General features: G+C 47.5%; 3 protein-coding genes and 1 long non-coding RNA gene across 6 annotated transcripts; 2 read left to right on the forward strand and 2 right to left on the reverse strand.

Annotated features, from left to right (window-relative positions):
* Positions 1-500: 500 nt before the first annotated feature.
* On the forward strand, positions 501-3,614 carry LOC112894091. 2 transcript variants are annotated; one of them, XR_003228950.1, is made up of 3 exons: positions 501-1,607; positions 1,697-1,764; positions 3,380-3,614. It is a non-coding gene; the product is annotated as an uncharacterized LOC112894091 (long non-coding RNA). The 2 variants fall into 2 exon arrangements; XR_003228949.1 differs by lacking the exon at positions 501-1,607 and having other exon boundaries at positions 1,628-1,764.
* Positions 3,615-5,896: 2,282 nt separating this feature from the next.
* On the reverse strand, positions 5,897-10,631 carry LOC112893043 (probable splicing factor 3A subunit 1). Of its 2 annotated transcripts, none has more exons than XM_025960189.1 (3): positions 8,443-10,631; positions 8,038-8,334; positions 5,897-6,484 (listed from the first exon to the last, which is right to left on the reverse strand). In XM_025960189.1, exons 1-2 carry the CDS (start codon positions 10,558-10,560, stop codon positions 8,065-8,067), a joined length of 2,388 nt encoding a protein of 795 aa, XP_025815974.1. In that variant the 5' UTR covers positions 10,561-10,631; the 3' UTR covers positions 5,897-6,484; positions 8,038-8,064. The 2 variants fall into 2 exon arrangements, with proteins under 2 accessions (XP_025815974.1, XP_025815975.1); XM_025960190.1 differs by lacking the exon at positions 5,897-6,484 and adding an exon at positions 6,932-7,794.
* A 6,649-nt stretch (positions 10,632-17,280) lies between these two features.
* On the forward strand, positions 17,281-22,015 carry LOC112893941 (ADP,ATP carrier protein 1, chloroplastic-like). The gene is made up of 5 exons (XM_025961475.1): positions 17,281-18,191; positions 19,967-20,236; positions 20,317-20,460; positions 20,560-20,907; positions 21,434-22,015. The coding sequence occupies exons 1-5, from the start codon at positions 17,415-17,417 to the stop codon at positions 21,788-21,790; spliced, it is 1,896 nt and encodes a 631-aa protein (XP_025817260.1). The 5' UTR covers positions 17,281-17,414; the 3' UTR covers positions 21,791-22,015.
* A 3,339-nt stretch (positions 22,016-25,354) lies between these two features.
* Positions 25,355-27,290, reverse strand: LOC112891583. The gene is made up of 2 exons (XM_025958479.1): positions 26,678-27,290; positions 25,355-26,415 (listed from the first exon to the last, which is right to left on the reverse strand). The coding sequence occupies exons 1-2, from the start codon at positions 27,244-27,246 to the stop codon at positions 25,719-25,721; spliced, it is 1,266 nt and encodes a 421-aa protein (XP_025814264.1). The 5' UTR covers positions 27,247-27,290; the 3' UTR covers positions 25,355-25,718.
* Positions 27,291-27,763: the final 473 nt, after the last annotated feature.

Raw genomic sequence — 27,763 nt, forward strand, 5'->3', positions numbered from 1 at the left:
TACAAAATAAATGCCTTTGTGGCTTTGTTAACCCATGCCAGCGTTGTTCTGTGGTGCATGTGGCCTCTGCTCTGCTTGGCCCATATAATCGCCGCGTCGGCGCGTCCCCGAATCCCACTTTGCCGCCGGGACGCACGAATAAATCCCAAGAAAATCGCCAGATATCATCTTCCTCGTCTAGATGCCGCGGAAAGCGAGTGCCCGGCTGGGCCGCTCGCGCACGACCACCCCGCTTTCCTGGTTGCATCAGCGTCGCTCGCGTCGCGCCCGGCTTGCCTGGTGGTCCTCACCTCACGACTCCCGAGTCCCCACCGCGGCGAGCGCGCGCCCGAGCGCCGGCTGGATTTCAGCATCTCCACGTAGCGCGCGCGCGCTCGGCGCCACCGGAGCGCGAGGCCGCTGCGCCCACTGCCGCAGGGCCCGGCGCCCACCCGTCAGCGGGCGCGAGGCCGGGGGCAGCGGGCGCCGCGCGGCTGCCGAGTGCTGACTGTGCCCGCCCGGAGCCCGTGCCGCGGGGGCGCCATGCACGCAGCGGCGTAGCCGACCCACGCTCCCCGCCGGCAACCCACGCTCCCGGCCTCGCCGCGCCGCGTGCCACCACACTGCCCGCCGCCGGCCGCGCCGCTATAAATCCCGCGCCACACGCGGCCACTCCCTCTCCGTGCAAAATCCCAGACACCAGCAGCACCACAACTAGCCAGCAATAGCACACCGCATCCGCAGCTCCCATCAGCAATAGTACTAGCTAGCAGCTTCTCCCACCTCGAGCAAGCAGCAAGAGCTTGCTGCCCGGCGTTAACTAATTTGACACTAGCAGCTTGCAATTCGCTTGCACAGACACGCACACTTAACGCTGCCATGGCACCAGTGTCGACCAGCTACCTCGTCCAAGGTGGCAGCATTGCTTCCTCCTGGGGAGCCGTTTACGCCGCGCCTTGCGATGGGCGGCGCAGCGAGCGAGGAAGGATGGCGGAGACGGACAGCGACGATGACGATGACGACTATGACTGCGCTCCGGCAGCCTGAGGAGCCACCGTTCTGACGAAACTGGTGTGTGACATCACATACTGCGCGAAGTGGCCAAGAGCTTGTAGGCTTGTAGCTGTACTACTACTGCCGGAATAGAGCGCCGCCGCCGCCGCATGCTAATAATAATCCGATTGGTTTAGGTATTTAGGTGTTTACGGCTTCTTATATATATGTACTCTCGCTTAGCTTACGATCGAGGCAGTTAAGTGTGGTTTTTGTCCCAGGACTAAGCTAGAGTTCATGCAGGCTAGCTTACTGTGTAATCAATAAAACACATCGAGTTAGATTAGATCTGTACTTCTGATCTGATGATGAAATAAACTGAAATTTTCCTTAATGCATGTGTGTACTTCGGGCACCTACTTTTTACTGCTTAACCTGCGTGCTACACTTTTGTTTGCTGATCAGTGATGCTCGTGCTATTTCGAACTGGATTGCATGTTGCCTATCTCATGGTTTGTTGTAGTTTGGTCATTGCATGCATGCATGTATGGAGTGTCCACACGACTCCGAGAGAGCTGAGAGGCGTCCTGATCCGACCTCTTGGGCAAGCCAATTTCTTCTCGATCTGAACAATGGTACGCACAACTGTATCTCGAGAATCAAGGTTTTTTGTTTTCCTCATATTACGATCAAGATACTATGTCAAGACTTTGTCGATTTGCAGAATACTGATAACGGATATCTTAGCATACTAAGCATGGAATTGAAGTATCAGGGGTTACAGTTGCTCAGGTAAAGCATTGGAATTTAAGAGTATTTTCTCATAAAAAACGTGAACATTTGATGGTTTCTGTCTTAATGTCTTTTTTTTTGCAAAACCTGTCTTAATGTCTTTGATTTGCATTTTTGGGCATGCCACACCCCCGACACACTTCAAGTGCTCCAGATGACAAATAATTAAGAAAAATCAGACTGCAGATTGAATTTTACAACTATGTTCCTTTTCTTGTTACAACTTTACCAAATGCTCCCTTCATTTTTCCTTTTTATAGGTCGTATTAGGATTTGGAGACGTCTTTAAACATATTGACCATCAGTTTCTCTTGTAATATATTACCTGATTCTAAAAATTAATTTCACATTACAAGACATTTGAAATATGAATCTACTGGTATAACTTTTGTACACAAACATGCATAAACATTAACTAATTATTAGCTACAATTTATAAAGGTCAACCTTATTAAATTATAGTATGACCAATAAATGTCGGAGGGAGTAAATGAATGTTTGGTGCATAGTCAGTACTGAGACAAGGTAAATAATTATGACATATATTTTCTAATTTTATTTCATAGGAAAACCCTAATTGAATTTGCAAATAGTTGATTTTTGCTGTAAAATTATATGTCAATGAATAAATTAAACAAGCAGAAGTTTCCATCATGTGTACATTACATATAGATTGCATGCTAGAAATTCAATTATCCAAAACAACCTCACAAACTAATGTTCCATTTATATATGATGAATACAGTTTGACTTGGTAGAGTTTTCAATACCACACTTTGATTGTTGATTTCTTTTACAATACACCATGTGTGGCAACAAAAGTTCTATCACTAGAGAGCATTTCTTAATAAAATCAAATATAACCACTTTTGTAGCACAAACATTTTGTACTGTTAGACTAATAATTGTTTATCAAAGATCATAAAATTTTATCTTGAAAAATATATGTGCACATCCAACCAATACTGCACCAAAATCGGTAATATTTTGATCAGCATCATGAACCAAGTCTAACACGAGTTATATGTGACGAAATAATGACAAGACCGGCTACGAACAAACAAGCATTGAATATGCATGCATAAGTGTATGAAGGACCAATTGAATTAAGCACAATAAAATGAAGAAACTACAACAAGTGGTGCATGCAAGTTTCTATTCAGATATGTTTTAATATTGATGATAATTATATACCTACGGTTAAAAAATTGTGATATGTGTGACTCGGTGATACACTAGTGTACTATCCTCGACGCGCTCCAAGCGTCTCGAGAAAAGCCTGCACACCCTCAATATTTTAGTTTATTGGGAGATTTGGAAAGAGAGAAATGCAAGATTTTTTTAGCGCATTGAATCAACTAACCCAATGGTCTTCTAGAAAATCAAGGGTGAGACCTCTCTTTGGGTCGTAGCGGGAGCGAAGCACCTAGCGTCTCTTATTTCTCCTTCCTGGAACTCATTTTTTTTGTGTTGCCTTGGCTGTGGCATGTAAATAACTTTATTCGCCCGTGCAGGCTCTCCTTCTTTTTAATATAATAATAGGCAGCTCTCCTGCTGGTTCATTTTTTTAAAAAAGTTATACACTATCTAAGTCGTATACTCTACTCTTACTCAGGTTTATTATGAGGCTTATGAGGCTACTCCAATGGATTACATGGAGAACATAGATGATAATATGGCGGACACCAAGAATGTTGCCCAAGTTGAGTAGGTTTATGCTCTCAATACTCAAGGTTATATGAAAAGTACTTCAACCCATAAGGTTTCGGGGGTGCATAATAGTATAATACATATGATTGGACTATCAAGTCTACTTTTCGATGCAACAAACGGAATGTCATTTTGGACTTTGCAACATGGAGTAATGGTCATTTTAGTGGATACTTTGTAAAATCCGAGAAGACATGTGAGAACTCTAGCAGACGGCTTGAACTGATTGGTCTTCCACCTTTCAATGGTTATTTGTCTTCATACCCAGCTTTAAGAATTGTCCCTAGTATAAATGTCATCTATGTACTATCAGCAAGCAACTTTTGATCAATTGATAACCCATGTGGTTTTGCGGCCGAGCTGCTAAATATCTTACACACCTTTGTTCTTTGGAGTTCTCCTTAGGCTTGCGAGAGGTAACCTAAAGATCCCCTAATTCATGATCTAGACTTCTAGGTCTCTTGTATGTATTACTCCGGATTCTGATCATAGTATCATTCAGTGATGAATCAAAGCCCTCAAGATTTCGATGCATCTCTCCACGTCACTTAGTTGCATCTAACCTTGGCAGCTATTTATTCTTATTGTTTGCAGCTATTTATCCTTGATTTTTCCAACTATCAAGATTTCTATGAGCATGTGTTGGTGTATGACAAAGGGAGTAATTTTTTAGTTGAATAATGCAGAAGCGTCAATTTAGTTCCTAACTTTATCATTAGGTTTAGGTTCATCCAACAACTGTTATATAGGCCAATCTAATACTCAAACTTCCTACTTGGATGCAATTTCACACCTGAAAACATGTGGCGTATAACGTTTGCATTCCTAGTTAGCAATGTCGTAACATGATTCGGCAGACATAAATAGATTTTTTTCACCTCTGATGTCTTCGTTGTGTTTGATGTGTAGTATATATTATAGTTCATAGTCAAGGATAATGCACAAAGAACAAAATCATAAACCTTTTATTCATAAATACAAAATTACCAATCACTCATTTTTGTTGTGCTAGTGAATTCTGATTCAATATAATACTTGAATAGATTTTGGTGTTTGACTTGGTAGTATTCTAAGGACCATATACACACTCCCGGATAACTTGGCATGCCACCTAGATGTGCCACATCACACCAAAGATGAAACTGGGCCCAAATAAAAAGGTTGAGGACTAAATTGGCCTATTTGATAGTAGAGGAATGAATTTGAGCCTTGAGAAATGTTGAGGGATGAAAATGTCTATTTTGCTTTTGTTCGATTGTTTAAATTGATTTTGGAGTTGATGAAGAGGGCTACAAAAGTATGACAATGCTATAGTTACAGTTGAAAAGTGGAGTTCATTCCCTTGCACATACTCGAATATGGTGGTCATATGATGAAAATGCATTCTCAGATATCAATGATGAGTTGATGAGCTATATCCATTTTTATATGTCACATGAACAGTAAATGCCATTTGCAGAAGAATATACGGGAGATTTAGTGGGAATCATGCATGCAGTGATGGTCATGTAAATAAGTTCCATAAAACCATAGAAAGATTATATTTAATCATTTTAAGGCAAGCTGGAATGAGCCTCATTAAAACCATAGACTAAACTCGATACGAGACCTAATTTCCATCTGATTGATTGTTATAGATTCGGTAAAAAATATGAAACACCTTATCACAACACTTTGGGTCTATCGTGAGAGATGTAAGCCAGTGGGGTCATACATTCAATATTTTCTCTTTTGCGAAGCAAAATGACACAGATAAATGTACCGAAGAAACTTGAGAGACAGTTTCAGCCTTTACACGCTGCAGACCTACATCGATCACCATAAAAAGATACATGCTCGAGCCCTCAAAAAAAAACATGCTCCGATTTCAGTCCACCACAAAAGTCCATAGACTAGTCACGACTAACGAGGAGGAAAAGTCAATTTCTAACCATTTGATTTGATCACCTTCCTGCTGAAGACAAGGCCCTGCAACGTATTACCTGCATTCTTGCGTTCAGATCTGATCTTTTTGTCCCCACTGGCTTCTTAGGGATCCACATAGGAGTCATAAGCCATGCTGGCCCAACAATTTTGCAAGCACAACATCACAGAAAAAACCACATTAAATCCATGTTCGAGACCTTTGCATCACCAGCTAATCTGATTTGTGGTCACACGAATTTTCTAAACATTCACAGAGAACAAACACAGGATCCGCCTGTGTCTGAAAAATCTCAACCAGGAATCGTAGTAGCAACATTTGCCGGTTTAACTGCATGGAGCTTTTCAAGTCAGCTATTTTAAGATTCCTTATCTTACCAAACGAAGTAGCTTACTGGGTTGCCTATGCAACTCCTAATGTCATCAGAACTTTACGGGCGAAACAGAACCGTAAGTACCGCAAACTCAAATACTTATTGACTTGGGACATTTCTGAAGATACCGAATTTTGAGGCAGTTTCTTGATCAGCTTTCAATAGTACATACATCATATATTAACAGGATCCTAACTTAATCAACAGCATGCAACTCATATCTATCCAACATACACATCAATATATTTTGCAGCTACCAATGAGAAACAACTCCACGTCAGCATCTACCTCTGCAGTTACCTCCGATTGAACTGCTATACAAAGTTGATCAAATATGCGCACTAACAATTTCCTCTTCCCAGGTACCTTTTACTACTTATGTTCCTCATACAATTCATACTCTATATCCCATTCCCAATATAAAAGCCACAGTACTCATTGCTCCTTTCAACAGTAAAAATACCACTCACAAAATGGTACTGCAAAGCCTGCCGACGTTGCAAAAAAGGAGACAGCAGCATTTCAGAAGCTCCACGATGCCACTATCCATCTTCACATCCAATGCTAAAAAGTACAAGCTCCCTCTTACAATTACAGATGATACATGAAGCATGGACACAATAGCTCTCTTTTATAGCTGAAGATTTGGTTGCACCTACTGCTTCCAAAGCTTCTCAAATATGAAGATAGATGCAGCAGATCTTGTAGTCTCTCTGGAAACAGTAATAGGAAAAATAAGACCCCAATGTGTCTTGCAAAAGTGTTTCACAGTTGACAATACCACATCAAGTTTGATCACACAAAACAGAGGTTAGTCTACTACTTTCATACAGGTCTCGTGGTACCTTATATTTCAGCTTAACACATTGAATTACCTTGCACAGCTTCAGCCTACACATATCCAGCCTACGTTAGCTCATCCACGTTCTAACAACACAGGTGCCACAAGGTTATCCATCAGCTGTGGAACTTAGTTCTTCCCACATATTTCACTAATCCTTTAGTATTCTAACTTAATTACCTCATTTCTATTTTATACCCTGCCAAGCTCTACTGCAAAGACACAAAACCTAGGTATCTCATTATACCCACATGCCTCATTATAACCAATCATTCAATTTCAAGTAAACTGTAAACACCCCCCCCCCACAACCACCACCAACAAAAAAAAAAACTCGGCCAATATATTTGCTACATATAATACAGCTTACATGGTAATATACCTTTCACTAAACCTAACATGCCCCTTACCCTCATTTGGCGCAGCATGTGTCTCCCTACGAAACTCTTCCTAAACATCTTACCCAGTGTTTTAAAGGCGTCGCCTAGGCGTCCAGGCGGACCCAGCTCACCTTGGGCAACAGCCACGCCTTGTCACCTAGGCTCTGCCTAGGCGTCCACACCGATCTTACCAATGTACTTCCCGCTTCTACACCATCTCTAACATACCTTTCTAAATCCTACCTCCTAACATTGAATGGTGGTACAGACTTGCAGATCACGACACTCCAGATGACATGCCACATACAAACAAAGACAGCCTCCAATCAGCCACAACAACATAGGTACTTCACAATAGCAGATATCTTTACGATTCACAATTTTATTTTTGTTTTCCTTTGCTGTTAACTACCACGACATTTACATTCGTAAAAAAATACATCTTGTGGGCCTTTTGCTCACCAACAGAGGAGCTCCAAGCCACCTGCTACATTCTACGCCACACACTAACTTTTTTTCTCTTTATTACTGTACTAAATATTCACGTCCTTCCTGAACAAGTTAAATTCGTCCCTTGCAATCTTTGTTTCCAATTTTTCTTCTTTCCTTGAAGATATAAAATAAAAGTTATTTTCTTTGTATCTAATTTCCATATTAGTCATTCGTTCAAGATACATGGATAAGTACACCCCAACGATCAAGCCAATTACCAAAGAACAATTTAAACCACTTTCTTCAATTACCCACTACAACTAACTCAGAATGCCCTCTCCATGTACTGTAGCAGCATGCGGGTATCATCCTAGTAACATTAAGAGGCCAAGTAAGTATCCAGTAGCAACCTCAATTAACATGCCCGGTGATATGCCATGGCACAACACCTTAATATTTAACTGTAGCGAGATAAGAGGAAAATAAAATGTTGACATAATGCAAAAGAGATTGTGCCTAGCATATAAAAGAAACTAATAGGAAACATGCGACATCAAGATCCAGCAAAAAGGTTTTCCATGATAGGTGCTGTAGTACAGTTGTAAGCATTAACCTGACACTATACTGAGGTCGAAAAGACTCATTTCTTTCTCCCACCACGCTCCCTCAGTGTTAGGTTGATCACCACTCCAGGACCCACATTGTAGTAAGCAAGAGTAAGATTGTCTTTGAGGAAACTAGTCCTCACACTCAGCTTCTGCTTGTTTGCAGGGAGCTGCAGCTCTCCAGCAATCTGCTCCTTCAGACTACCAACCGTGTCTGACAGTGATTGGACACGAATCTGCAAAACTTGGCCTCGCAAGTTCCCTTCATCAAGGTTGGGCACAGATACTGAAATGCTAGCAGGGCCCTGCAGACAAGAGATTACATTAGCATACCACAATCCTTAAATAGTAATATAACTAGAACAAGCATGGAAACAAAGGAAGCGAGAAAAATGGACTGCCAGAGCCATTACCGGATGCTGAGCAAGGAACTGCTCTGCTGCTATAAGAGAAGCATCATCGGTTCTCTGCCTCTTAGGTTCTGGTTCATCAGGTGGAGGTGGTTGCTCTTCAGCAGGAGGCTGCGGAGGAAGAGGCGGTGCAGGAGGCTGAGGGACACCAATGGAATTGACCATGGGTGGCATGTGTGGTGGCGGGGGCATACCAAATGAGCGTGGGGGACCAGGCATAAACTGAACCTGACCAGGAGGCGGAGGAATACCGGTGGGCATATGAACCATTTGGCCTGGCATCCTCATCATCGGTGGCTGCCCTGGTATCTGTTGTGGATGTGGATGCATGTGAGGCATCATCTGCGGAACTCCAGGCATATGAGAAACCGGGGGTGGGCCAGGATATTGTGTTTGTGGAGCGATAAAGCGAGGAACATTAGCAAGAGGAAGTGGCTGAGGAGGTCGGGGCAATGGCATGCCAGGTCGGATAAGTGGAGCTGGACCAGGAACAGGTCTCCCATCAACATTTGAAGCATCAAACTGTTCATCGCCACCCTGTGACAATGCATGAGTAGCAGTCCGACCAATGCTACCAGAATGACCATCCCAAATAACCTGCTTCGGCTGCTCATCCTTTTTCTTCTCAATCTCTGCCTTGACAGCATTAGAGACCTCTTCCTCGGTGGTCCCAAAAATATCAGGGCGAGTGCGAGCAAGACCAACAATGTTCCGTGAAATCTCATCATCCGGTGCAAGGGTGGTCTCCTTAATCTTGGCCAACATCCTCTCTTTCTGTTCCTTGTACTTAGGGTCAATGAGTGAGATGCGCATGTGTTCCTCCATCTCGCTGATGGGGATAAGCTCCCCAGTTATCGGTGAGACAACGAACTTGGTTGGGTCTCTCTCTGCAGGGATCCTCTCCTCAGGCCTCTTGTAGTTCTTGACAATCCTCATAGGTGCCTCATCATCACCAGCCACCTTAACTTGTGCTCCTCCATCATTCTCCTCAAGCCGTGCTGCACGCATTCCTTCCTCAACAAGTTGCATCTCCTCTTCATCCATCTCCATCTCGACTTCCTTAGCAGGTTCAGCTAATTCCATTACTTCATCCTCTCCCAAGTTCTCCATCCTCTTCCGGCGCTTCAACTCCTCTAGTGTAGGTGGCACAGGAAGTCCCTCATATTCATCATCTGCAAATTCAATTGTCTCAACAACAACAAAATCATGCCAGTCAATCATTGACATCTGCATCCGTTCCTGCTCGATCTCATCCTCTGCCTGCTGCCTCGCCTGCTCCTGCGACCGATCCCACTCCAATCGATTCAGGCATCTCTCCAGTACTGTAGTCAGGTCCTTTGAACCCTCCCTCAGCTCCTTTAGCAGCGCAGGCACCCCTTCTTCCGGCCTTAGCACCCTGGAGTACGCATCCGTGAGCGCCGTGAAGAATGGGAACATGCTGTGTGTGGGCCGGATAAAGTGGAACTGCATGTTCGTGCTCTCGCGCTGCGCCAGGCTCGTCAAGAAGTTCTTACCATTCCGCGCCACGAACTGCGCGGTCAGCTTGATGATGTCCAGCTCCTCCCCTGTGATACCCTCGGGCAGCCGCACCGTGTACAGCTCCGCCTTGGGTGGCACCAGCACCTTGGGCGGCGGCGCCACGCGGAAGGGTGCGGAGTGGTCTGCCTTCGCGTCCGCCGAGGCGCCATCTGCGGGAGCGGCGGCGCCGTCGCCCGGGGCCGACGCTGGTGCGTCGGCGGGAGCTGCGTCAGGCTCGGCGCCTGCGGGGGTGTCGGCGCCGGGCGGCGCGGCGGCGATCTCGGCGACGCGGTGCTGGTAGTAGGCGTGGTAGGGGTCGGAGGGCTGGAGGAAGTTGAACTTGGCGTTGCCCTGGTTGTGGGAGATGATGCGACGCTCGAACTCTGGCCCGTTCTTGGCGACGAAGGTGGCTGTCTTCTCGATGATAACGCGGATGTCGGGCGGAGGGTGGATGATGCCGATGGTGCGCGTGTGGGTGGCTACCGTCGCCGGCGGGTCCGCCTTTGCACCGGGAGGGGGAGGCGGAGGCGGCGCCTGCTGCTGCTGGTTGGCGTCGCCGCCATCGCCCTCCGGCGCGGGGAGGGTCAGGATGGGGTTGCCCATGGCGGCGGCGGCGGGATTAGGGTTTCGGCGGGTTTAGATCGGAAGGGGATCCCGATTGGGAGGGAGGAGGAGATCGGGGACGGGGTTGTTGGGTTTTGTTTGGGCCAGGTTGGGCCCGAGTCGGTTTTGTTTGGACCGACGTAGTTCATGAGTAGTTTGGGCCCTACTTTACACAAGATGCGTAGCCTGATCTGAGAAAATAAATTGAATTAACTTTTAACATTAAAAATCAGATGCATCTTGCTCGAGTTCGTCTGTGGGCGCAGCTTATTTTTCTTCAGTTTCGCATATTTTACTCAAATCGAGATACTATAGCATGAATTTATTTTATAAACCATGCTAAAATAAATTAGAAGCTAAATGAAACTAGTTTTTTTCGTCACTGGCTTTAACTTCACTGGTGAAGCCGTTTTAGGTGAACTCCCACACTAAACGGTCCCTTAATCTAGCGACACCCCAATTTTGCGTCTCATGGGACTCTAGACATAGGCTTAGATGATCATTTTATGTCCCAAACAAAACCATATTTTTAGGTCACTAATTGAGAACCGAGTTTGTTTATTTATAATGACGAAACTCTAATTGCATCGGACAAATATCTCTCTCGCTAGATTCAGGGTAGGCACCATATCAATCACAAGGCAATCACAAAAGTAAGCTTGGCTAGGCTAGATTTAAGCTCACCAAACTCTTTGGAATCAGTAAAGTACAGGCATATGGATCTTTTATACTCACGGCACCGGACAATGCAAACAAAAGATAGACTCAGCAATGTCATGAGTATTTAAGGCTGGCTTAATGATGCTTGACAATATGAGTCCGAAACCATAGACATAGAGTCAGCAATGTTACGAAAGCAACAGAGCATGGAATGACCCTGCCAATGATGGAGAGCCTTGGAGCTTTTAGCGGAGGTTCCAAAATTAAATGGGGGTAGAATTCAAATTTGAATTCCCAATCGAAGAACTCGGCGCTGAGGCCGCTGGACGGATCTTGGGAGAAAGATGATCAAAGACTGAACGATGATTAAAAGAATCATTGGCAAAGTTGGTGTCAAAATAGGATGAAGGATAGCGAATGCTGTCAAAATAGGATGAAGGATAGCGAATGCGATTAAACACCGATTTGCGCTTGCCAGTGACCGGCCTAGGAGACTTTGCTGCAACTTAAGAATAGCTCAAGGTGTTTACCCAAGAGCTTGAACTCTTTGATCGAATAGAATGCCAAAACACATCTGCTCACAATCCCATAAGGCCTTTTCTCGGATGTAATATGGGCCGCCATCGTGCCAAAGAGTGAGAAAAAAAACTAGCAAACTCTTTGCAAGTGAAGCTTCCAAGGCGATGGATCAAAAGGCCAACATGTTTGGATGCGTCTCAAAAATGGAACATTCAATTTGACCCAAAAATGCTTGCAAGACTGAAGCAGTGAATCCTTGAAAGTGTGTAAGGTAGAACGAGAGAAAGAAGCCATAAGGAAGAAATCATCAGAAAGCGAGAGCGATGTGATGAGAGCGGAAAGACCAAAATGGCCGGAGACAAGGGCGCAGATGTTATATATGCTAGGACCAAAATATAAGGATAACCTTCTTCTACCCCAAATTCCTAGAAAATAGAGCTTGAATTAAACTAAGGATGATATTGCTAGTGTGTAACATTTGGAGTTATTTGGATTTAGTTGCAATCTACCTTATTTTAAAATTGTTTGTTGGGTCTTACTTGAATTGCGTCAGGTTTGATTGATTCAATTTAGTGGAGTTTGAATTTGAATGGACCATTCAAATTCAAACTCAAATGCTAACTAACCCTAAACCTACTCGGGCCTAAACTCAAATCCAGCCTGCCAACAACCGACCTAAAGGCCCTTCCTACGGCCCAGCTACCTTCAGCATCGGCCTGCTAGCGCCCGGTCTAGACCTACCAGCTCCGCACCGCCCCTCGCCTACCCCTCGCTTGCCCGCGCCGCGACAAGGTGACGCAACGGCCGTGCATACGACCGCTGTGTCAGCCGCCGCAATCGTCGCGCTCCTTTTCCGCCCCGAGCCTCGCCTCGCCCGCCTGCATCCCAAACCCTAGCGCACCGTGCTTCCCGATCTTGTCACGCGTCCCCGCCTCCACACGAGTTCCATCACCGCCCTCGACGTTCGGGCCCGCGCAGTGAACCCTAGCGCGGCCCTCTAAGAAACCCCTCGACCACCGTCGAAAAACCCTAGCCACCCCGGAGTTTTCCCCTTCCACCGCCGCCACGACCGAGAAGGAGGAGAAGGAGCCAAGGAGGAGAAGGGGAACGCGAGGAAGAAGGCAACGCCATTCGAGCCGGTGCCCCAATCGTCTACAACGCCATTGCAACGCTGCACGGCACTGCTCCGCCTCGCCACGTCCTCGCCTCTCCGCCGCCCCGAGCTCCGTCTTCCCCAGTCTCAACCAGTGAGTTTCGCCACCCTCCGCATCTCCCTGTGCTGCCGGCGCCGCCGATGAGCCTTCCCTAGCGCAGCCCTAGGACCCCCAACCCCTTTTCTCGGCTTTTGTGCCGCCCTCGTCTGCACGAGCCCATCGCGCCGCCTATGTTTCCTGCAGCCGCCGTCGCCTCCTCGCCGCTGCGTCGTGCCACGGGTCCGGAACGTCGGTACCCCGCACACGGCACGGCCACGCTGCGGTCCCGGGATGCCAGGACCCTCGTGCGTGCGTGCACACCCGACCCGACAGCCAAGATCGAGCCTTGGCCTTGACCCGTCCAGGCTGCCGCTGTGCCACCTCGCCGGCGTTGTGCCGCGACCCTGGAAGTCAAGGACACCGCAGGCACACACACACGCACACCTAGCACCAACTGAGGCCGAGCCTTTTTACCAGCCGCCCTTTTCGCCAAGCCACCGCCGTCGCGCCAGGGCCATGCCACGGCCACGGTGACCGTGCGCGTCTCCGCGACGTCACGGCCTGGCACTCGCAGGTGCCACTACGGCATTTCGCCGAGCACCCAGCGAGCGGCCATCTCTTGCACACGCCAGCCGCCACATGCATGCATGCACTCTGATCCGACCGCACCGTATCCAGCTCAAGCCACACCAAATTCATCGGAGGTCGATGCCCCGGACCCACCAGCCAGTGAGAAGGAGCCAACCGATGCATGGGCCAACCATGTCAGCAGCAGAAAGAGGAGAGGGGGTGACAGGCTAGACCGAGCCGGCCTGCAAGGCCGCAGGCCGAGCTGCTAACCAGCCAGCCTACCAAGCTGGCCATGAAGCCGAGCCAAGTCGATGGGCCAGACCGAGCCGTCCCATCGCTTTCAGCCAAAAAACCGAGCCGTGCCCCTTCCCTTTTCCTTATTTTGCCCAACCTGACGTGTGGACCCTGCCTGTCACCCTCAGGGTGAGACTGACCAATGGGTGGGTCCCACTGACCCTTGAGCCAGTTGACCGGTCAACGCTGACGTCAGCAAGGTGCACTTCTAACGTCAGCAGGTGCTGACCTAGTGACATCATGTGATGTCAGCATGCCACGTGGCACGCTCTGGTGCTGCCACGTGTCAGTGCTGACTGTGTGTTTTCTTTTCCAAAACCATTTATTAATTTTAGAAATAAGTTTTTCTTAGAAAATTCATAATAAATCCACCGGACCTCCAAAAATTATGAAACCAGTTTCATAATTCTTCTAAAATCATGAACTACCCGTTAGAATAGGTCTGGTTATGATTTGAGGTCTTATTTGGTAACTTTTATGCACTTTTGCATTTTTGACCCTTGCCCCTGTACGTATTTACAAATAGGGCCCGACTACGAGGTGCTGACCGACGGCCAAGACAACCCGGAGGCCTAGGAGGACTACAAAGAAACGTTAGGTTCACGTCCATCTACGATCTGAATATCTATTAGGCATTGCTTACTAGGCTATTGCTTCATGTTGAGCTACTATGAGATGAACCTGCATAGCCTCTTTATTTACGTGAACTTCTTCTTTCCTATACACTTGATATATATATATATATATATATATATATATATATGAGATGCCTTGCTACACTTTGCATGGGTATGTGTGGGAAATGGATGGATAGTTTTGGCGTGAGTGGAGATATACTTTTCAGGAGTTGGTGAATAGGGTTTATAGCAGGGAGTAAGCGAACTTAACTCGATCTTGGGTGGGCCCGGTCCGGAACTAGCAAGTACGGTACCAAGTCGGTAGGAGGATCGAGAATCGGTGTAGGGGAGAGGTGCTGACCTCACGTCCCCTGAGACGAGACGCAAATGAGGCTTCACAGTCTCGGGGTGACCTCTCGTGGGAGGATATGCCCAAGATCCGAAAAAGACGGATGGTACCGAGACTACTAGTTTCTGTTTCAGTAAACCGGTGTCTCATCGTCCAGTTGGCTGATCCCCGGCTGGCTTCGATTCGAGTGGGTCCAAGTGTACAACCCCTGCAGGGTGAAAACTATACGTATAACCGCGTCCTCGGTCATGGACAACCCTAGTCATCTGTTGCTTATATTAGATAGTGTTACTCATGTATTCTACATTCCTCTAGTGGTGACTTCCTGTCTGAGGCAGTTGAGATGCGAGGAGCGGGAGTCCTCATATCGATTTGGTGGTTTTGGAAGGTATGTGTTGGACCAGGAGTCCGGAATGCCGAAATGGCCCGAGTTTGGAGTTTGAAAGATGATATACTTTTTATTTGCACATGCATAGGAAACCTACCTTATATCCTTAAATTTTTGTTATACTTAGTATAGTCTACTTTAAAGTTTGCATACGGACGGTGACGTGAACCTGTCCTATTCCTTAGGGATAACCTTGTACGATGCAGGAACCGACCCATAGTTCGACCCTAACTATAACGGTTGGTACGATTGAAGCCTGTGCTACGCTCGAGTTTGCCTGTGGAGAAGTTTCCAGGAAATGAAGGATGGGCTAGGAGTTTGCTTGTACTCGACCTCGTATTGCAAATCCAATGGATTTATGTATTAATTAAACTCATTCGACCTTATGCAAAGTATAACTATAATATTATATCTAAAATGAGTTTTGTATATGATAGCGCTCGATCTACGAACTATACAGGGAGTCGGATTCTTGAAAATCCGGTTCCTTTCAGCGTAACTCCACGCCATGCTGGGAGACATGGCCCAGGTCGAGCGCCATACCGAGGATCAACGGAGAACAGCCTTGATCGCCAGAGTCGCCAGCAGCGTCACCACCGTCGCCGAGAGCATCGCCATCCTTGTGCAGTCGTGTCATGTTAAGTTGACCCCTTAATCATCTCATCTTTGTGACAAAAGCAAAACATTACTTGCTGCGCTTCCAGTTGCAGCTCAGCTCATTTGTTTCTTTAAAACTATAGATAAGAATAGATGATATTTAATAAGTTTAAGTCAAGTTGGAATGAATCTCATTAAATCATAGACTTTAGACTAGCTCGATATCAAGCCCTAATTGGCTAATAATTTTCATCTGATGGGTCGTTATCATGTTTAGGCCAAATTTAGGAACACCATATTACAAATTTTAGGATAAAAGTTGGAGATTCAAACAGCCCCAGTCATTAACATGTCCCTTTTCGTCGCAAGGAAAAAGAAAATCCTACCCTTTCAGTACACGTACAAGTTAGTCTGATCCCTTCCTCAAGCTTGCAGTGCAAGGTTTGGAGGTTTTGTCGTACCCAAAATGTCAAGTTTTTTTTTATCGGAGCCAGTAGATCAAATTGGCAAACTCCTAGTATACCAGCTTGAAAAGTAACAAGGATGCATGGTACTTCTCAATACTTGGTGACAAGGTTCAAACCACGTTTTGGTGAAAAAGAGTGGTTGGTGTTACGAAAGTGTGAGGAAGGAGCCCAGCGCTGGTCTTACCTTTTATTAGGGCATTCATTCAAAAACACGAGGCGCAGTGCTTCGGTCAATGATGTGTAGTTAAACGTCATCTTCCAGATCAAAGGAGGCCATGAGGTCTAAACAATTTTATCACGGGGATGCAGGGTCTGACCGAGTGCAGATGAGCCACCATGTGTTAGAATCTTGCAGGATCGCAAGCCTTTGCTCACTTCAATTCCAACTACAAGTCCTTGCGCATAGCACGTGCCTGTTTATATATAAAATAAAGTCGTCAAATCCTCGTGAGTGCGGTAAGCATGAGTGTGACCCTTTGAAGTCCAACGCATGTTTCTCTTGCTATCTCCACCCTCCATCTTTCAGCTGTGCTTCCTCCAAAATTTCAATACTGCTTCCTTATTGCCCGTCCGGCCACATTGCCTACAAATTCAAAAAAAAAAGGTATAGATCGATGAAATACAGCCAAATTCAAAATGCAGTGCCAATATGAAGAAAGAAGAAATGCACTCCCACTTGTTCTTTGTACACCACTAACTGGACCAGTATACCAAAAACGAGAACAGTGAGTAACCTGAATTTGGCAACTTGAAGGTGTGTGAGCGGTGAATAGTACGTAGAGATTTCGCACCGAGCCAACGTGGGAAGTCGTAAACAAACGTCTCCTTTACACTGGAGGACCGGACGAACACAGGGGCGGCGGGTGGCCGAGCCAGGCCGCCGCTGCCGGGTGCTGACTCGAACCCGCGTCGGGCGGCGGCCAGGCGCTGTCCCGTTCCGTCCAGGCGCCCACCAACCCCGCGCCCGCCCCCGTCGACCGCCAGGATCGTTTCTGGCCCGCAGACCGACGGCCGATCGGATCGCCATGCGCGATCGTTTTTAACAATGCGCGCCGCTCCCCCACCCCGCTCCCACGCCGCGCCGCGACCTACCCTGCCCTGATTCCCCCTCCGAATCCGCGTCTCGGGGTTCGGACCAGCCACCCGGCGGAGGCGGAGAGGCCCACCGACCGGACCGCCGCCGGCAGAGGCACGGCGTCCATGGAGTCGCGCGCCATCCTCCACGCCAGGCCCGCCGCACTCCCTCCCCGCGCCGGCCTGCGCCTCGCGCTCCCGCGCCCGCGCGCCGCCTCCCTCTCCGCCGCCGCGGCTGATACGCCCGCCGCCCTCCACCCCCCGCTCCTCGCGTCCAGGGGCCCCTTCCTCCCGCGACGCGATGCGGTCCTGGGTCACGGGTTCCTGAAGAGGAGGGCCGGCGCTGCTGGGAGCGGTGGCGCGCCGCAGGCCGCGGCGGCGGCCGCGGCCGTGCCGGCGCCGCAGCCGGAGGAGGCCGCCAACAAGTTCCTCGGCGTCGACGTCAAGACGCTCAAGAAGATCGTGCCACTGGGCCTCATGTTCTTCTGCATCCTCTTCAACTACACCATCCTGCGGGACACCAAGGACGTGCTCGTCGTCACCGCCAAGGGGAGCAGCGCCGAGATCATCCCCTTCCTCAAGACATGGGTCAACCTGCCCATGGCCATCGGCTTCATGCTGCTCTACACCAAGCTATCCAACGTCCTCTCCAGGGAGGCGCTCTTCTACACCGTCATCTTCCCCTTCATCGCCTTCTTCGGCGCATTCGCCTTCGTGCTCTACCCGCTCAGGGATGCCATCCATCCCACCGCGCTCGCGGACAAGCTTCTGGCCGCCCTCGGCCCGAGCTTCCTTGGCCCCGTGGCGATATTGAGGATTTGGAGCTTCTGCCTGTTCTATGTCATGGCCGAGCTCTGGGGCAGCGTCGTCATCTCGGTCCTCTTCTGGGGATTCGCCAATCAGGTAGGTAGTCTCAAGTTTGGGTTACTGGGTCAATCTTGGCATTAGTTCATACTTTCTCTGTTTTTAGTCAAAATCCGTCTCATTACCAAGTAATAATTATTTGACCAGATGGTTTGGTTATCGGAGTACAAAAGATACAAAGGCAAAACTTGTCTATGTCAATATGGTTTAGGCAGCTAATGGTTTGTTCGTGAGATAGTAACTTGTCTCTGTCACTGTCAGGATGGCTTAGGCAGATAATGGGTAGGTAATAAAACATTCGTTGGGTTTGTAATTGGTAGGCCCTTCATTGTAGCTTCACGCATTTTTAATGCAGAAATTTTAGGCTAAAAATATAGGTGCCTGTTGCTTTCTTTTATGAATACTTTTGGCTCCATTATTGCTCGCTTCCTTGATCTAAATGATGTTGAGCTATTGTCAATCTTCAATGGGTTGTGGATGTCTATTACATCGAACAACTTGGCCGGATATGATTCATGCTTTACAACTCCTTTCTAAAGAAATATTTATTGGTGTAGACTCTTGCGAATCTAATATGTCTTTGTCTTATGGCTACTTTTGTAGCCATAAAGGAAGGGCCCGGATTGGCTATATTATCCATTATTTATTTGATGCCGTTTCTTTTTGACGAGGGATACAACAAGGGTAACCTCACTGGGACATCATAACAAAGAGAAATGCATAGTGATAAAGGCTTAAAACAAAAAAAAAAGGAAATCAAGAGTTCAAGACACAGACTAAGCTTGATTACATGGTAAAACAAGAAAAAATATCAACCAATGAGGCAATGACTATCAGCTAGATAATAAGTCTCATTACAATGAAGAGGACACAGCAGCACTATTCCTGAAGTATGATTGGTTGATTGTTTATTTAATCTTGTTTACATCTGAGTGAAATCAGCTGAAGAAATTGAAGCAACTCTTTCGACCAATAGTTTCTGTTTAAACAATTACAAGAGTTAAAACGTTTTGGTTGGCTCTTTTTCTTTGTACAGTCACCTTGTAGGCTAGTACCAATACCTAGGACATGGCATCAGTGCTGGCAGTATGTATTTTAACTGTATCCTGCATTTAGTTCATAGTTGTCAATCATAATGTTATCAATAAGGAGGGTTAAGCTCATAACTGTCAATAATATGGTACCCATAGTTTATTTTTTTTACGTTACTGTGACCTTACTGTTGTCATATATGCATGCTATCGTGTAACCTTTCCAAAGATTTGAGTTCCCCCCTTCAGCTCCCTAGCTTGATTGAAAGGTTTTCTACTTGGGAATAGTGCAAAGAGTGTTCAACTGTTCATAAGTCTAAGAAGAGTTTTCCAGCTAGAAACCCCTGCCTTTTCTTTTTATCTGATGCTCAAAACTCTTTTTTAGCCCACAGGGTGGTATCCTAGATGCATTTAGTAATCAGTGATTCAGTAGATTAGTTGCACCTTTGAAGTATAAATACAGTTTAGCCAGATGTTCCACATAATAAGGAGCATTTGGGTTATCCCCTCTTGTTGTAGGATAAGACTAAACATGCAGTGTATAGAGTACCAGTTTCCACGGCTCTGGTTGCAGCAGAGCTCATGATAGTGCCATTGGGCAGGTATTTTGTGCTTAATATTGCCCACTAGAGAGCCGCTAAATTGAAAAATCTACCTTACCGGAGCTCTGTCTCAGTATGGCATTCTGGTGTCTGAAATTTGGATATTCACACTCGTTGAACTTCTCATCAAATATTGGCCCTTTAGCCTCCAACTTGTTCTGATTTACATGTTTTTTCCCAGATTACGACAGTTGATGAAGCAAAAGAATTCTACCCTTTATTTGGTCTTGGGGCTAATATTGCCCTTATCTTCTCTGGCCGTACTGTGAAGTATTTCTCAAATTTGCGCAAGACATTAGGTCCTGGAATTGATGGTTGGGAGGTATCTTTGAAAGGAATGATGAGCATAGTGGTACTTCTTGGACTTGTGATAAGTTCAATCTATTGGGGAGTGAACAAGTTTGTTTTGAATGATCCTTCACTTCCAAAGTCTGATCGTAAGAAGAAAAAGGTCAGTAGCTGTGGTTTATCGTGCTTCTGTTTTTCGTTTTACTGCTACTCGAAGTAATCTAGTAATGATATATTCAACAGGAAAAGCCTAAGCTTGGCATGAAAGAGAGTCTGAAGGTTCTGCTCTCCTCGAGGTATGTGAGGGATCTAGCTACCTTAGTGGTTGCTTATGGCATTAGTATCAATCTTGTAGAAGTTACATGGAAATCAAAACTCAAGGCACAGGTAATCTTTCTCAACTATCTACTCATCTTTTCAGATTGTCTTGTTCCTACGGTGTTTTATATTGAGTAATGAGTAACACATTCCCTTTTCACCTGGCAGTTCCCCAGTCCAAATGAATACTCATCTTTCATGGGTGATTTCTCGACCGCAACTGGAATTGCAACTTTCACAATGATGCTGTTGGGCCGATTTATACTCCGAAAATTTGGCTGGGGCGTGGCTGCAATGATAACCCCCACAGTTCTGCTGCTGACTGGTGTTGGTTTCTTCTCTCTGATTTTGTTTGGACAGCCACTGACTCCTATGCTTGCCACGATGGGTATGACCCCCCTACTGGCAGCCGTTTATGTGGGTGCCATGCAGAATATATTTAGCAAGAGTGAAAAGTACAGTTTATTTGATCCGTGCAAGGAAATGGCTTATATTCCTTTGGATGAAGATATGAAGGTTTGTTCATCCTTCCATGTCCATTTTCTTACTTGCTATTACTTGGTGTAAAGTATTTTTAACAAGTTTTTGTATTCATCTGGTGATGTTTTGTTCTCTTGTGATGGTTACTACATGTTAATTAAATTTGTTTAGACCTTTTTCTATTTGAAAATGGGGACCAGCCGACCAGGTTTCCGTGGGCACCAACAAATTTAAATGATAAAAATTTTATGTTGCCTAGTCGTTGAGTTATGCCCAGCTGTTTATTAGTCTGTTTCAATTTTCTGATGATGCATTTGGTCACATACACTTTCTTAAACCCTGTTAAATCTTATATGTAACTGTAACTTCTTTTGTCCTGTAGCTGTAAAATGGCATTGGTTTTTCGCTTAACAAAAAGATCGTACCTTTTGTCCTTGATTTATCTATGATGTCTTGTCCTTGAACTTATAATCATGCGTGGCTGGATCAATGATTCTTGATAGCCCGACAGTCTGCACCGCTGTTATACCGGGCAAACCAACTGAGTTCCCTCTGTCTGCAGGTTAAAGGAAAAGCGGCCATTGATGTTGTTTGCAACCCACTGGGCAAGTCCGGTGGTGCACTGATCCAACAATTCATGATCCTGACATTCGGTTCCTTGGCAAACTCAACTCCGTACCTCGGCGGCATACTGCTGGTCATTGTTCTCGCGTGGCTAGGCGCGGCAAACTCATTGGACAAGCAATTCTCGAGCTTGGCCAAGGAAGACCTTAAGAAGGAGAAGGCTGCCCAAGAGAAAGTGGAACCCTCTCTGCTCAAGGCACCTGCAGAGGGCACTGACGTACTGGTGGAGCAAACAAATGGATCTCTAAAGGGCGAAACAGAGAGCTCGCCATCGAACTCCTCGCCGATTCAATAGCTTCATTGTGATAAGCCGTAGGTAGGAGTGATCACAGGGAGCTGAAATAAGGTATATCAAATAATCCATGATTCTCAAGTTTGTACCAGTCAGCAGCTTCGAGCTGGCAGCAGCAAGTTTTCTTTGTAACGTGAGCAAATTTTGGCAACCGGTGATGAATGCTGTTCTGGAGATGCCGCCCTTTGTGCAAATGTCAAATGCATAAATTTCTTGTGCGTCACAAAAGTTGTAGAGCTCCCTTTCCAAATTTAGTGGGGGAATCTTGGATCTATTCCTCCCTTTCCAAATTGTAGAACTCTCCAATTCCTAGACCTAGGGAATAATCCTTTCAACTGGGCACTCCCTGACCATGTGGGAAACCTGTCTAGAAAATTATTTGAGTTTCATTCAGGTTACAACAATTTAGTAGGTTAGCTTCCACTAATGCTTTTAATCGAACTAAAGCAATCTTGTCCGGGTAGATCTTTCTAACAACCTATACAAAGGGACAATCAGAAGATCGGTCATGATGATCCAAATCTATTGTTGCTTGTTTTCTCCAGCAATCACATATTAGGTCCTATTCCGACACAAATTGGTATGCTTATGAGCTTACGAAAGCTGCTCCACCTTGGTAAACTTATCCTACTGAATATTATCTCAGAATACCCTTACTGATGCGCTACTCGCCGCCGTTGGTCGGCTAAAAGAAATGTATGAAATTTGACATATCATCAAACTTTGTTATTGGAAGCATCCCTTAATCATTTGGACAGCTTAAGATGCTCCCTTACCTAAATCTAACGTGCAACGCATTTGGAGACTCAACTCCAGACTCTCTTTCAAGAACCGATTAGCTTAGCCTCATTAGATCTTTCCTCCCAACTATTTCCCTGGAACCACTCCCAATTTCCTTACCAATCTCACATACGTACCTTTCATCTCTCCTTCAACAAGACAAAAGGCAGAATACCAGAGGGAGGTGTTTTCTCAAACATCTCATTGCAATGCTTAATTGGGAACGCTAGAATTTCCACTATGTCCGTGTCTCACTCAGTTAATAGAACCTTCCTATATTATTACTCCATATTGGCACTATAGGATTTGTTTCTGCTGTTATTTGTGCTTATGTAACAACCAGAAGGATGCTTAAGAACAAGGGGATACTGACCCCGAGTGATGTCATAAGCCATAGGCTAGTTTCCAACCATGTGCAGATGTGCTTGTTGGTGTCGCTGATAATTTTAGCGACAGCCATCTGACTGGAAGTGTTGCAAAAGCTTTTAAGGGCCAACTGAGCACTGGTTCGGTAGTAGCAATCTCGCATGGCTCGACATTAGAACCAGATAAGGATACTGAGCACCTGTTCCGATGTAGATTTCAGAGCATTGGTGCTTCAGTACACGGACAATTTCAGCTTAGAGATGCTCCTACACTCAGGTAGAAGACACCTGGTGTTCGTCAAGAGGCAGGGCATCATGCTGGATTTGTGGAGAACAATGGAGTATCTGCACCATGAGCACCTGAAGCCTAGCAGAGTGCCAAACTTTGGTATTGCAAAGTTGCTATTGGGTGTGAAGACAACTTTATTATCACTGCAAAGCATGCCTGGAACACTAGGGTACTTGTAACATGCCTACGTGGCACCAGGTATGTATCACCACTTTCTAAATAGTTGCGAGTACTGAATAGCATCAAAACTGCAGCAAACTTTGGCTACCCTTTGCTACTTGTCCTTGGCTCTTTATCTCATTGGTGCATTTGTGGCTTTGTGCTGTGATTTTTGCGAATCTACTTCCAATTTAGTTGATGCGCTGCTAAAACATGTTCGTGCTCACGCATGCGTTTCGAAATGAACAATGCAATGTTGAAGAAATGGTCACTTGACTTTCTTTTCAGTAGTACCAGCTGCATGTTTACAAGCAGAGGCATAGTGTAACCTGAAGTACAACATATCCAACGTCGGGTCCCTGTTAATTAGGCGATCAACAAATCCAGTTTTTCCGAAAAATGTTTGCTTGGTTTTTATTCCAGTATGCCAACTGAGCGTCTGTTAGGAGTTCAGGACCGGGGAGAGGCAAAAGTGTGTCTTGAAACGCAACACATCCTATAGGGTGAGCCAAAAGTGGGCCGTCTCGTGTCCAATGCACATCAAGTGATCCAGGCCTTTATCTTGCTGTTTGCCAATTGCGAGTATGGATCACATCAAGCTGATCGTCCGATCTCACTTTCTCTCCCTCCATCAGAGCAGCTGCTGCCATGAGAGGCACTCCGAGACCCAGTGGCGACCGCCGAGAGCCGAGAGGACAAAGCTGCAGCGCCATGTGAGGCCACCTTTTGTTGGCAGCACCACGCCACCACCAGGTCAGCTCAGGAATATTGCCGTGGATGGTACAGCAGCGGTGGGGAACACTTGCGCGTACACGAGCAGCCAGAAAACGCCGAGCCAATGGCCTAGCAGATGTTCCGGCGATCGAATGGTTGTTTGACCACGGAGTTTTACCTGATGAACTGATTGATCGATCCGTCAGAAAGCACCAGCAGTCTCTCAGTTCCAAGCGACAATTGATTCTTCTGGAGATCGATATTTCCTGCCTGTCTCCTACCTATCAGACACACAAGCCTTTGATGATTCAGTCATTCAGGGTCAGTAGAGAACGATGACTTCGCTTAACTGCTTACCTGCTATGCTATGTGGTGTTGCATTTCTGTTCTTCCGGGGTCTTTGGTCTATGCGTTAGTGGATAAAATTCTTGGGCCTGAAGCCTTAGAACTTTAGAGGCGTTTTGCTTTTGTGTCAGAAGCTAAAGTTGCAAATCGACGGGGACGGATCACCTACATCCGGATGCAAAACGCCCCCCATCCTGTTGCTTTTAAGCGAGTGTTCAACCGTTGTAGCTGTGCTTTACTTGTTTGCCGGTACAGATCGCGCAAGCATGCGACCGGTTTTCTCCCCTGGGTCCCTCTCGCTAATCTGTATCAGACGCAAGATTTGATAGAGCAGTTGGGTAGCGACGTCGAAGGCAATAGCCATCGAACAGCCCAGAAGCGGCCCTGCGACCTGAAGATGACGTCCTCTGTGTAGTATGATCGTTTATGAGCAGTTAATCCATTTGCTTAATTATTCTTTATTTACAGTAAGACCGCTGAATATTCCTGCAAACACTGATGCAATCACAGGGCCCGTTTGGATCCAGTCTCTAGTCCTATCACATCGGATGTTTAGATATCAATTAGAAGTATTAATTATAAATTAATTATAAAACTAATTGTATATATGGAGACTAACTCACGTGATGAATCTATTAAGCCTAATTGATTCATCATTAGCACATATTTACTGTAGTACAATATTGTCAAATCATGGACTAATTAGGATTAATGAATTCATCTCGCCAATTAGTTTATAATTACTCTATATTTAATACTTCTAATTAGTGTCCAAATATCCGATACGACAGCACCCCCCACCCCCAGAGCTTACCCCCAGAGTTTAGAAGCGAGGTTTCCTCTTTGAGCAGAAGGTTAAGGGCGCCTAGTGAGGTGGCTCTCTGGTCCAAGCCACGTGTTGCCACACTTCGCCGCTTGACGATGCGAGTATATATAGCACAAAAGTTTATGAACAAATGGGTGGTAGGAGCAAGCCATTGCACTATACAAGGAAGTAGAAGCTCGCACACACCACCACTGGCCATTTCTTATCGGAAACATTTCGTTCGCTCTCACTGACTAGTCCACATCGGCGAAGCCATCATGCGGGATCATGCCGCGCCACGCCACGCCACGCCACGCCACGGCCCCACCCCGCATGGAAACCGAGCGTGGCGTGGGGACTGGGGGGCACGGCCGTGTTGGACCCCCAGCACTCGCCCACGCTCGCTTTGGCGTTGCACACACCTGTATGCACAGCACGCGCGGACTCCCGGGCCCATCGATCCGATCAGCTAGCTCACTGGCGGCCGCCGCAGCTGCTGGACGCCGGCGCGGCTAGCGGCCAGAGGCGGGAGAAGGTGGAGGAGACGGCGATGCCGGCCATGTTGAGCCCCTTGCTGCTGCCCCAGTCCGGCACGGGCACCCACCGCCACTCCCCGCCGCGCGCGCGGTCGTACGACAGCCACACCAGGTCCCACGCGCCCCGGCAGTTGGAGATGAGCACCAGCCGGACCACGCCCTCCCGCTCCGCCAGCAGCCCCGTCATCACGGCGTACGGCTTCCGGAACCCCTCCACCAGCTCGCCCGGCACGCTCGCCACCAGCTCCCAGTCGCCGCCCACGGCCGCGAACCCGTACAGCTCCACGCCCGTCACCACCTTCACCCGGGTCCGGCTCGTCGGGTCGTCGACCGCCGCCGACCGCACCACGGCCGCGCTCCCGTCGCCGTACACGTGCAGCCGGTCCCCGTGCCCCCCGGCGCCGGCGGCGTTCGGGAACCGGGGGCGGAAGAAGACCGGGCGGTCGTCCGCGCCCGGGCCAGAGTACACCATGACGCAGTCCGGCCCGGCGTGCGCCGCGCAGAGGTACGTGCCGCCGGGGGACGCCGGCGAGGTCCCCTCGGCCAGGACCGCCTCCGATCGCTGCCACGTGTCGGTCCCGGACCGGTACTCGAACAGGAATGGCGTGTTGTTCACCAGCTCAGCAAACATAAACCTGCAGGGAAAAGCAACCATTTTTGCACTGACGTCAGATCGAGTACTCCAAACAGCGACATCGATCGATACCGAAATTACCAATCGAATTTCACTGTGTGTTGACAGTTGCTTTAGCACTGTCAACTACTAACACTCGCACTCGCGATGAGGAATAATCGAGAAGTGCCGGGGTAAAAGTGAAAGAGTAAAACTCGATCGAGGAGGTTAGTGGTGCCTGCAAGTTTTCGAGAAAGAACCAATCGCAAGAAAAGGACGGGTACCTAAACCGGTTCGATCCGGGGGGATCGGCGACGAGCTTGAGGCCGAAGCGGCGCCAGGAGGAGGTGCCGCGTGGCCCGAGCGGGGACGGCGGGAGTCGGCGCGCGGCGCGCGCGGTGAGGTCGACCACCACGAGCTCGCGGCGGCCGTTGGCGGCGAACAGGAAGGAGCTGCCGGAGGCGGCCAGGAAGTAGAGGTCCTCGCCGGGCGGCACGGCGGGGGCGAGGATGGCCGAGACCGGGATGCGGAACCAACGGCCCGAGGGCCCGTGGAAGCCCCGGATGGCGGCGTCGCGGGGCGGGAGCTTCTTGAAGAGGAGCAGCCACGCGGCGGCCGGGCCGGGCCCCGACGACGCCGAGGAGAGGTGGTAGAGGCGGCGGAAGTCCGGGGAGGAGATGAGGCTGGAGAGCGGGCGCGCCACGGATCGCACGCGGAGGAGCTCCGGGACGGCGAGGCGGAGGAGGATCTCGTGGAGGAGCTCCGACGGGAGAAGCAGCAGCGGGCCCAGGGCCGTGGCGGCCGAGCTCGCCGGCGAGGGGTGGTGCTCGCCGGCGAGGGGGTGATCGGCCATGGGAGGAGTTTGGTGAGGTTTAATTCTGCTTGGGGATCCGAGGATGGGCTTCGCTTGTTTGGGGGACAAGTTTTGTGCTGCCGGCCTTTTATACAGACTAGAGCGACGGTTTATGGTTGTTGACCTGCTAAGCTAAATCTCCATTTCCTGGGGATTAAAGGGAATTTTGTTTCTTTTCTTTCTGGCTTTCCGTTTTGTGGTTGGGATGAAAAGGATGTGCTTGTAGGGCACACTATGTTCTAGGTGGAAAAAAAAAAGGAAAAATTCTTTCGGTTTTTATATTTGGTGGACGGTGCATGATAATTGATATATCAATAACATGCATGATTCATAGGTGATGCATGGCTATGACTTAATTTACTTGCTTGTGCAAGTTCATACAAATGGGATGAAGGAAAAATCTTATGATCGAAGTATTGTACATGACCTTTTTTCTGGTAGAATAAAGAGAAATCCAAGTTATTATTTTGCTCAAACTTGCTGTGCAAGTTCATTAGTATTTCCGAAAAGTCGGTAA

Source organism: Panicum hallii, chromosome 5 (genome assembly GCF_002211085.1).
Source record: "Panicum hallii strain FIL2 chromosome 5, PHallii_v3.1, whole genome shotgun sequence".
Taxonomy (NCBI): domain Eukaryota; kingdom Viridiplantae; phylum Streptophyta; class Magnoliopsida; order Poales; family Poaceae; genus Panicum; species Panicum hallii.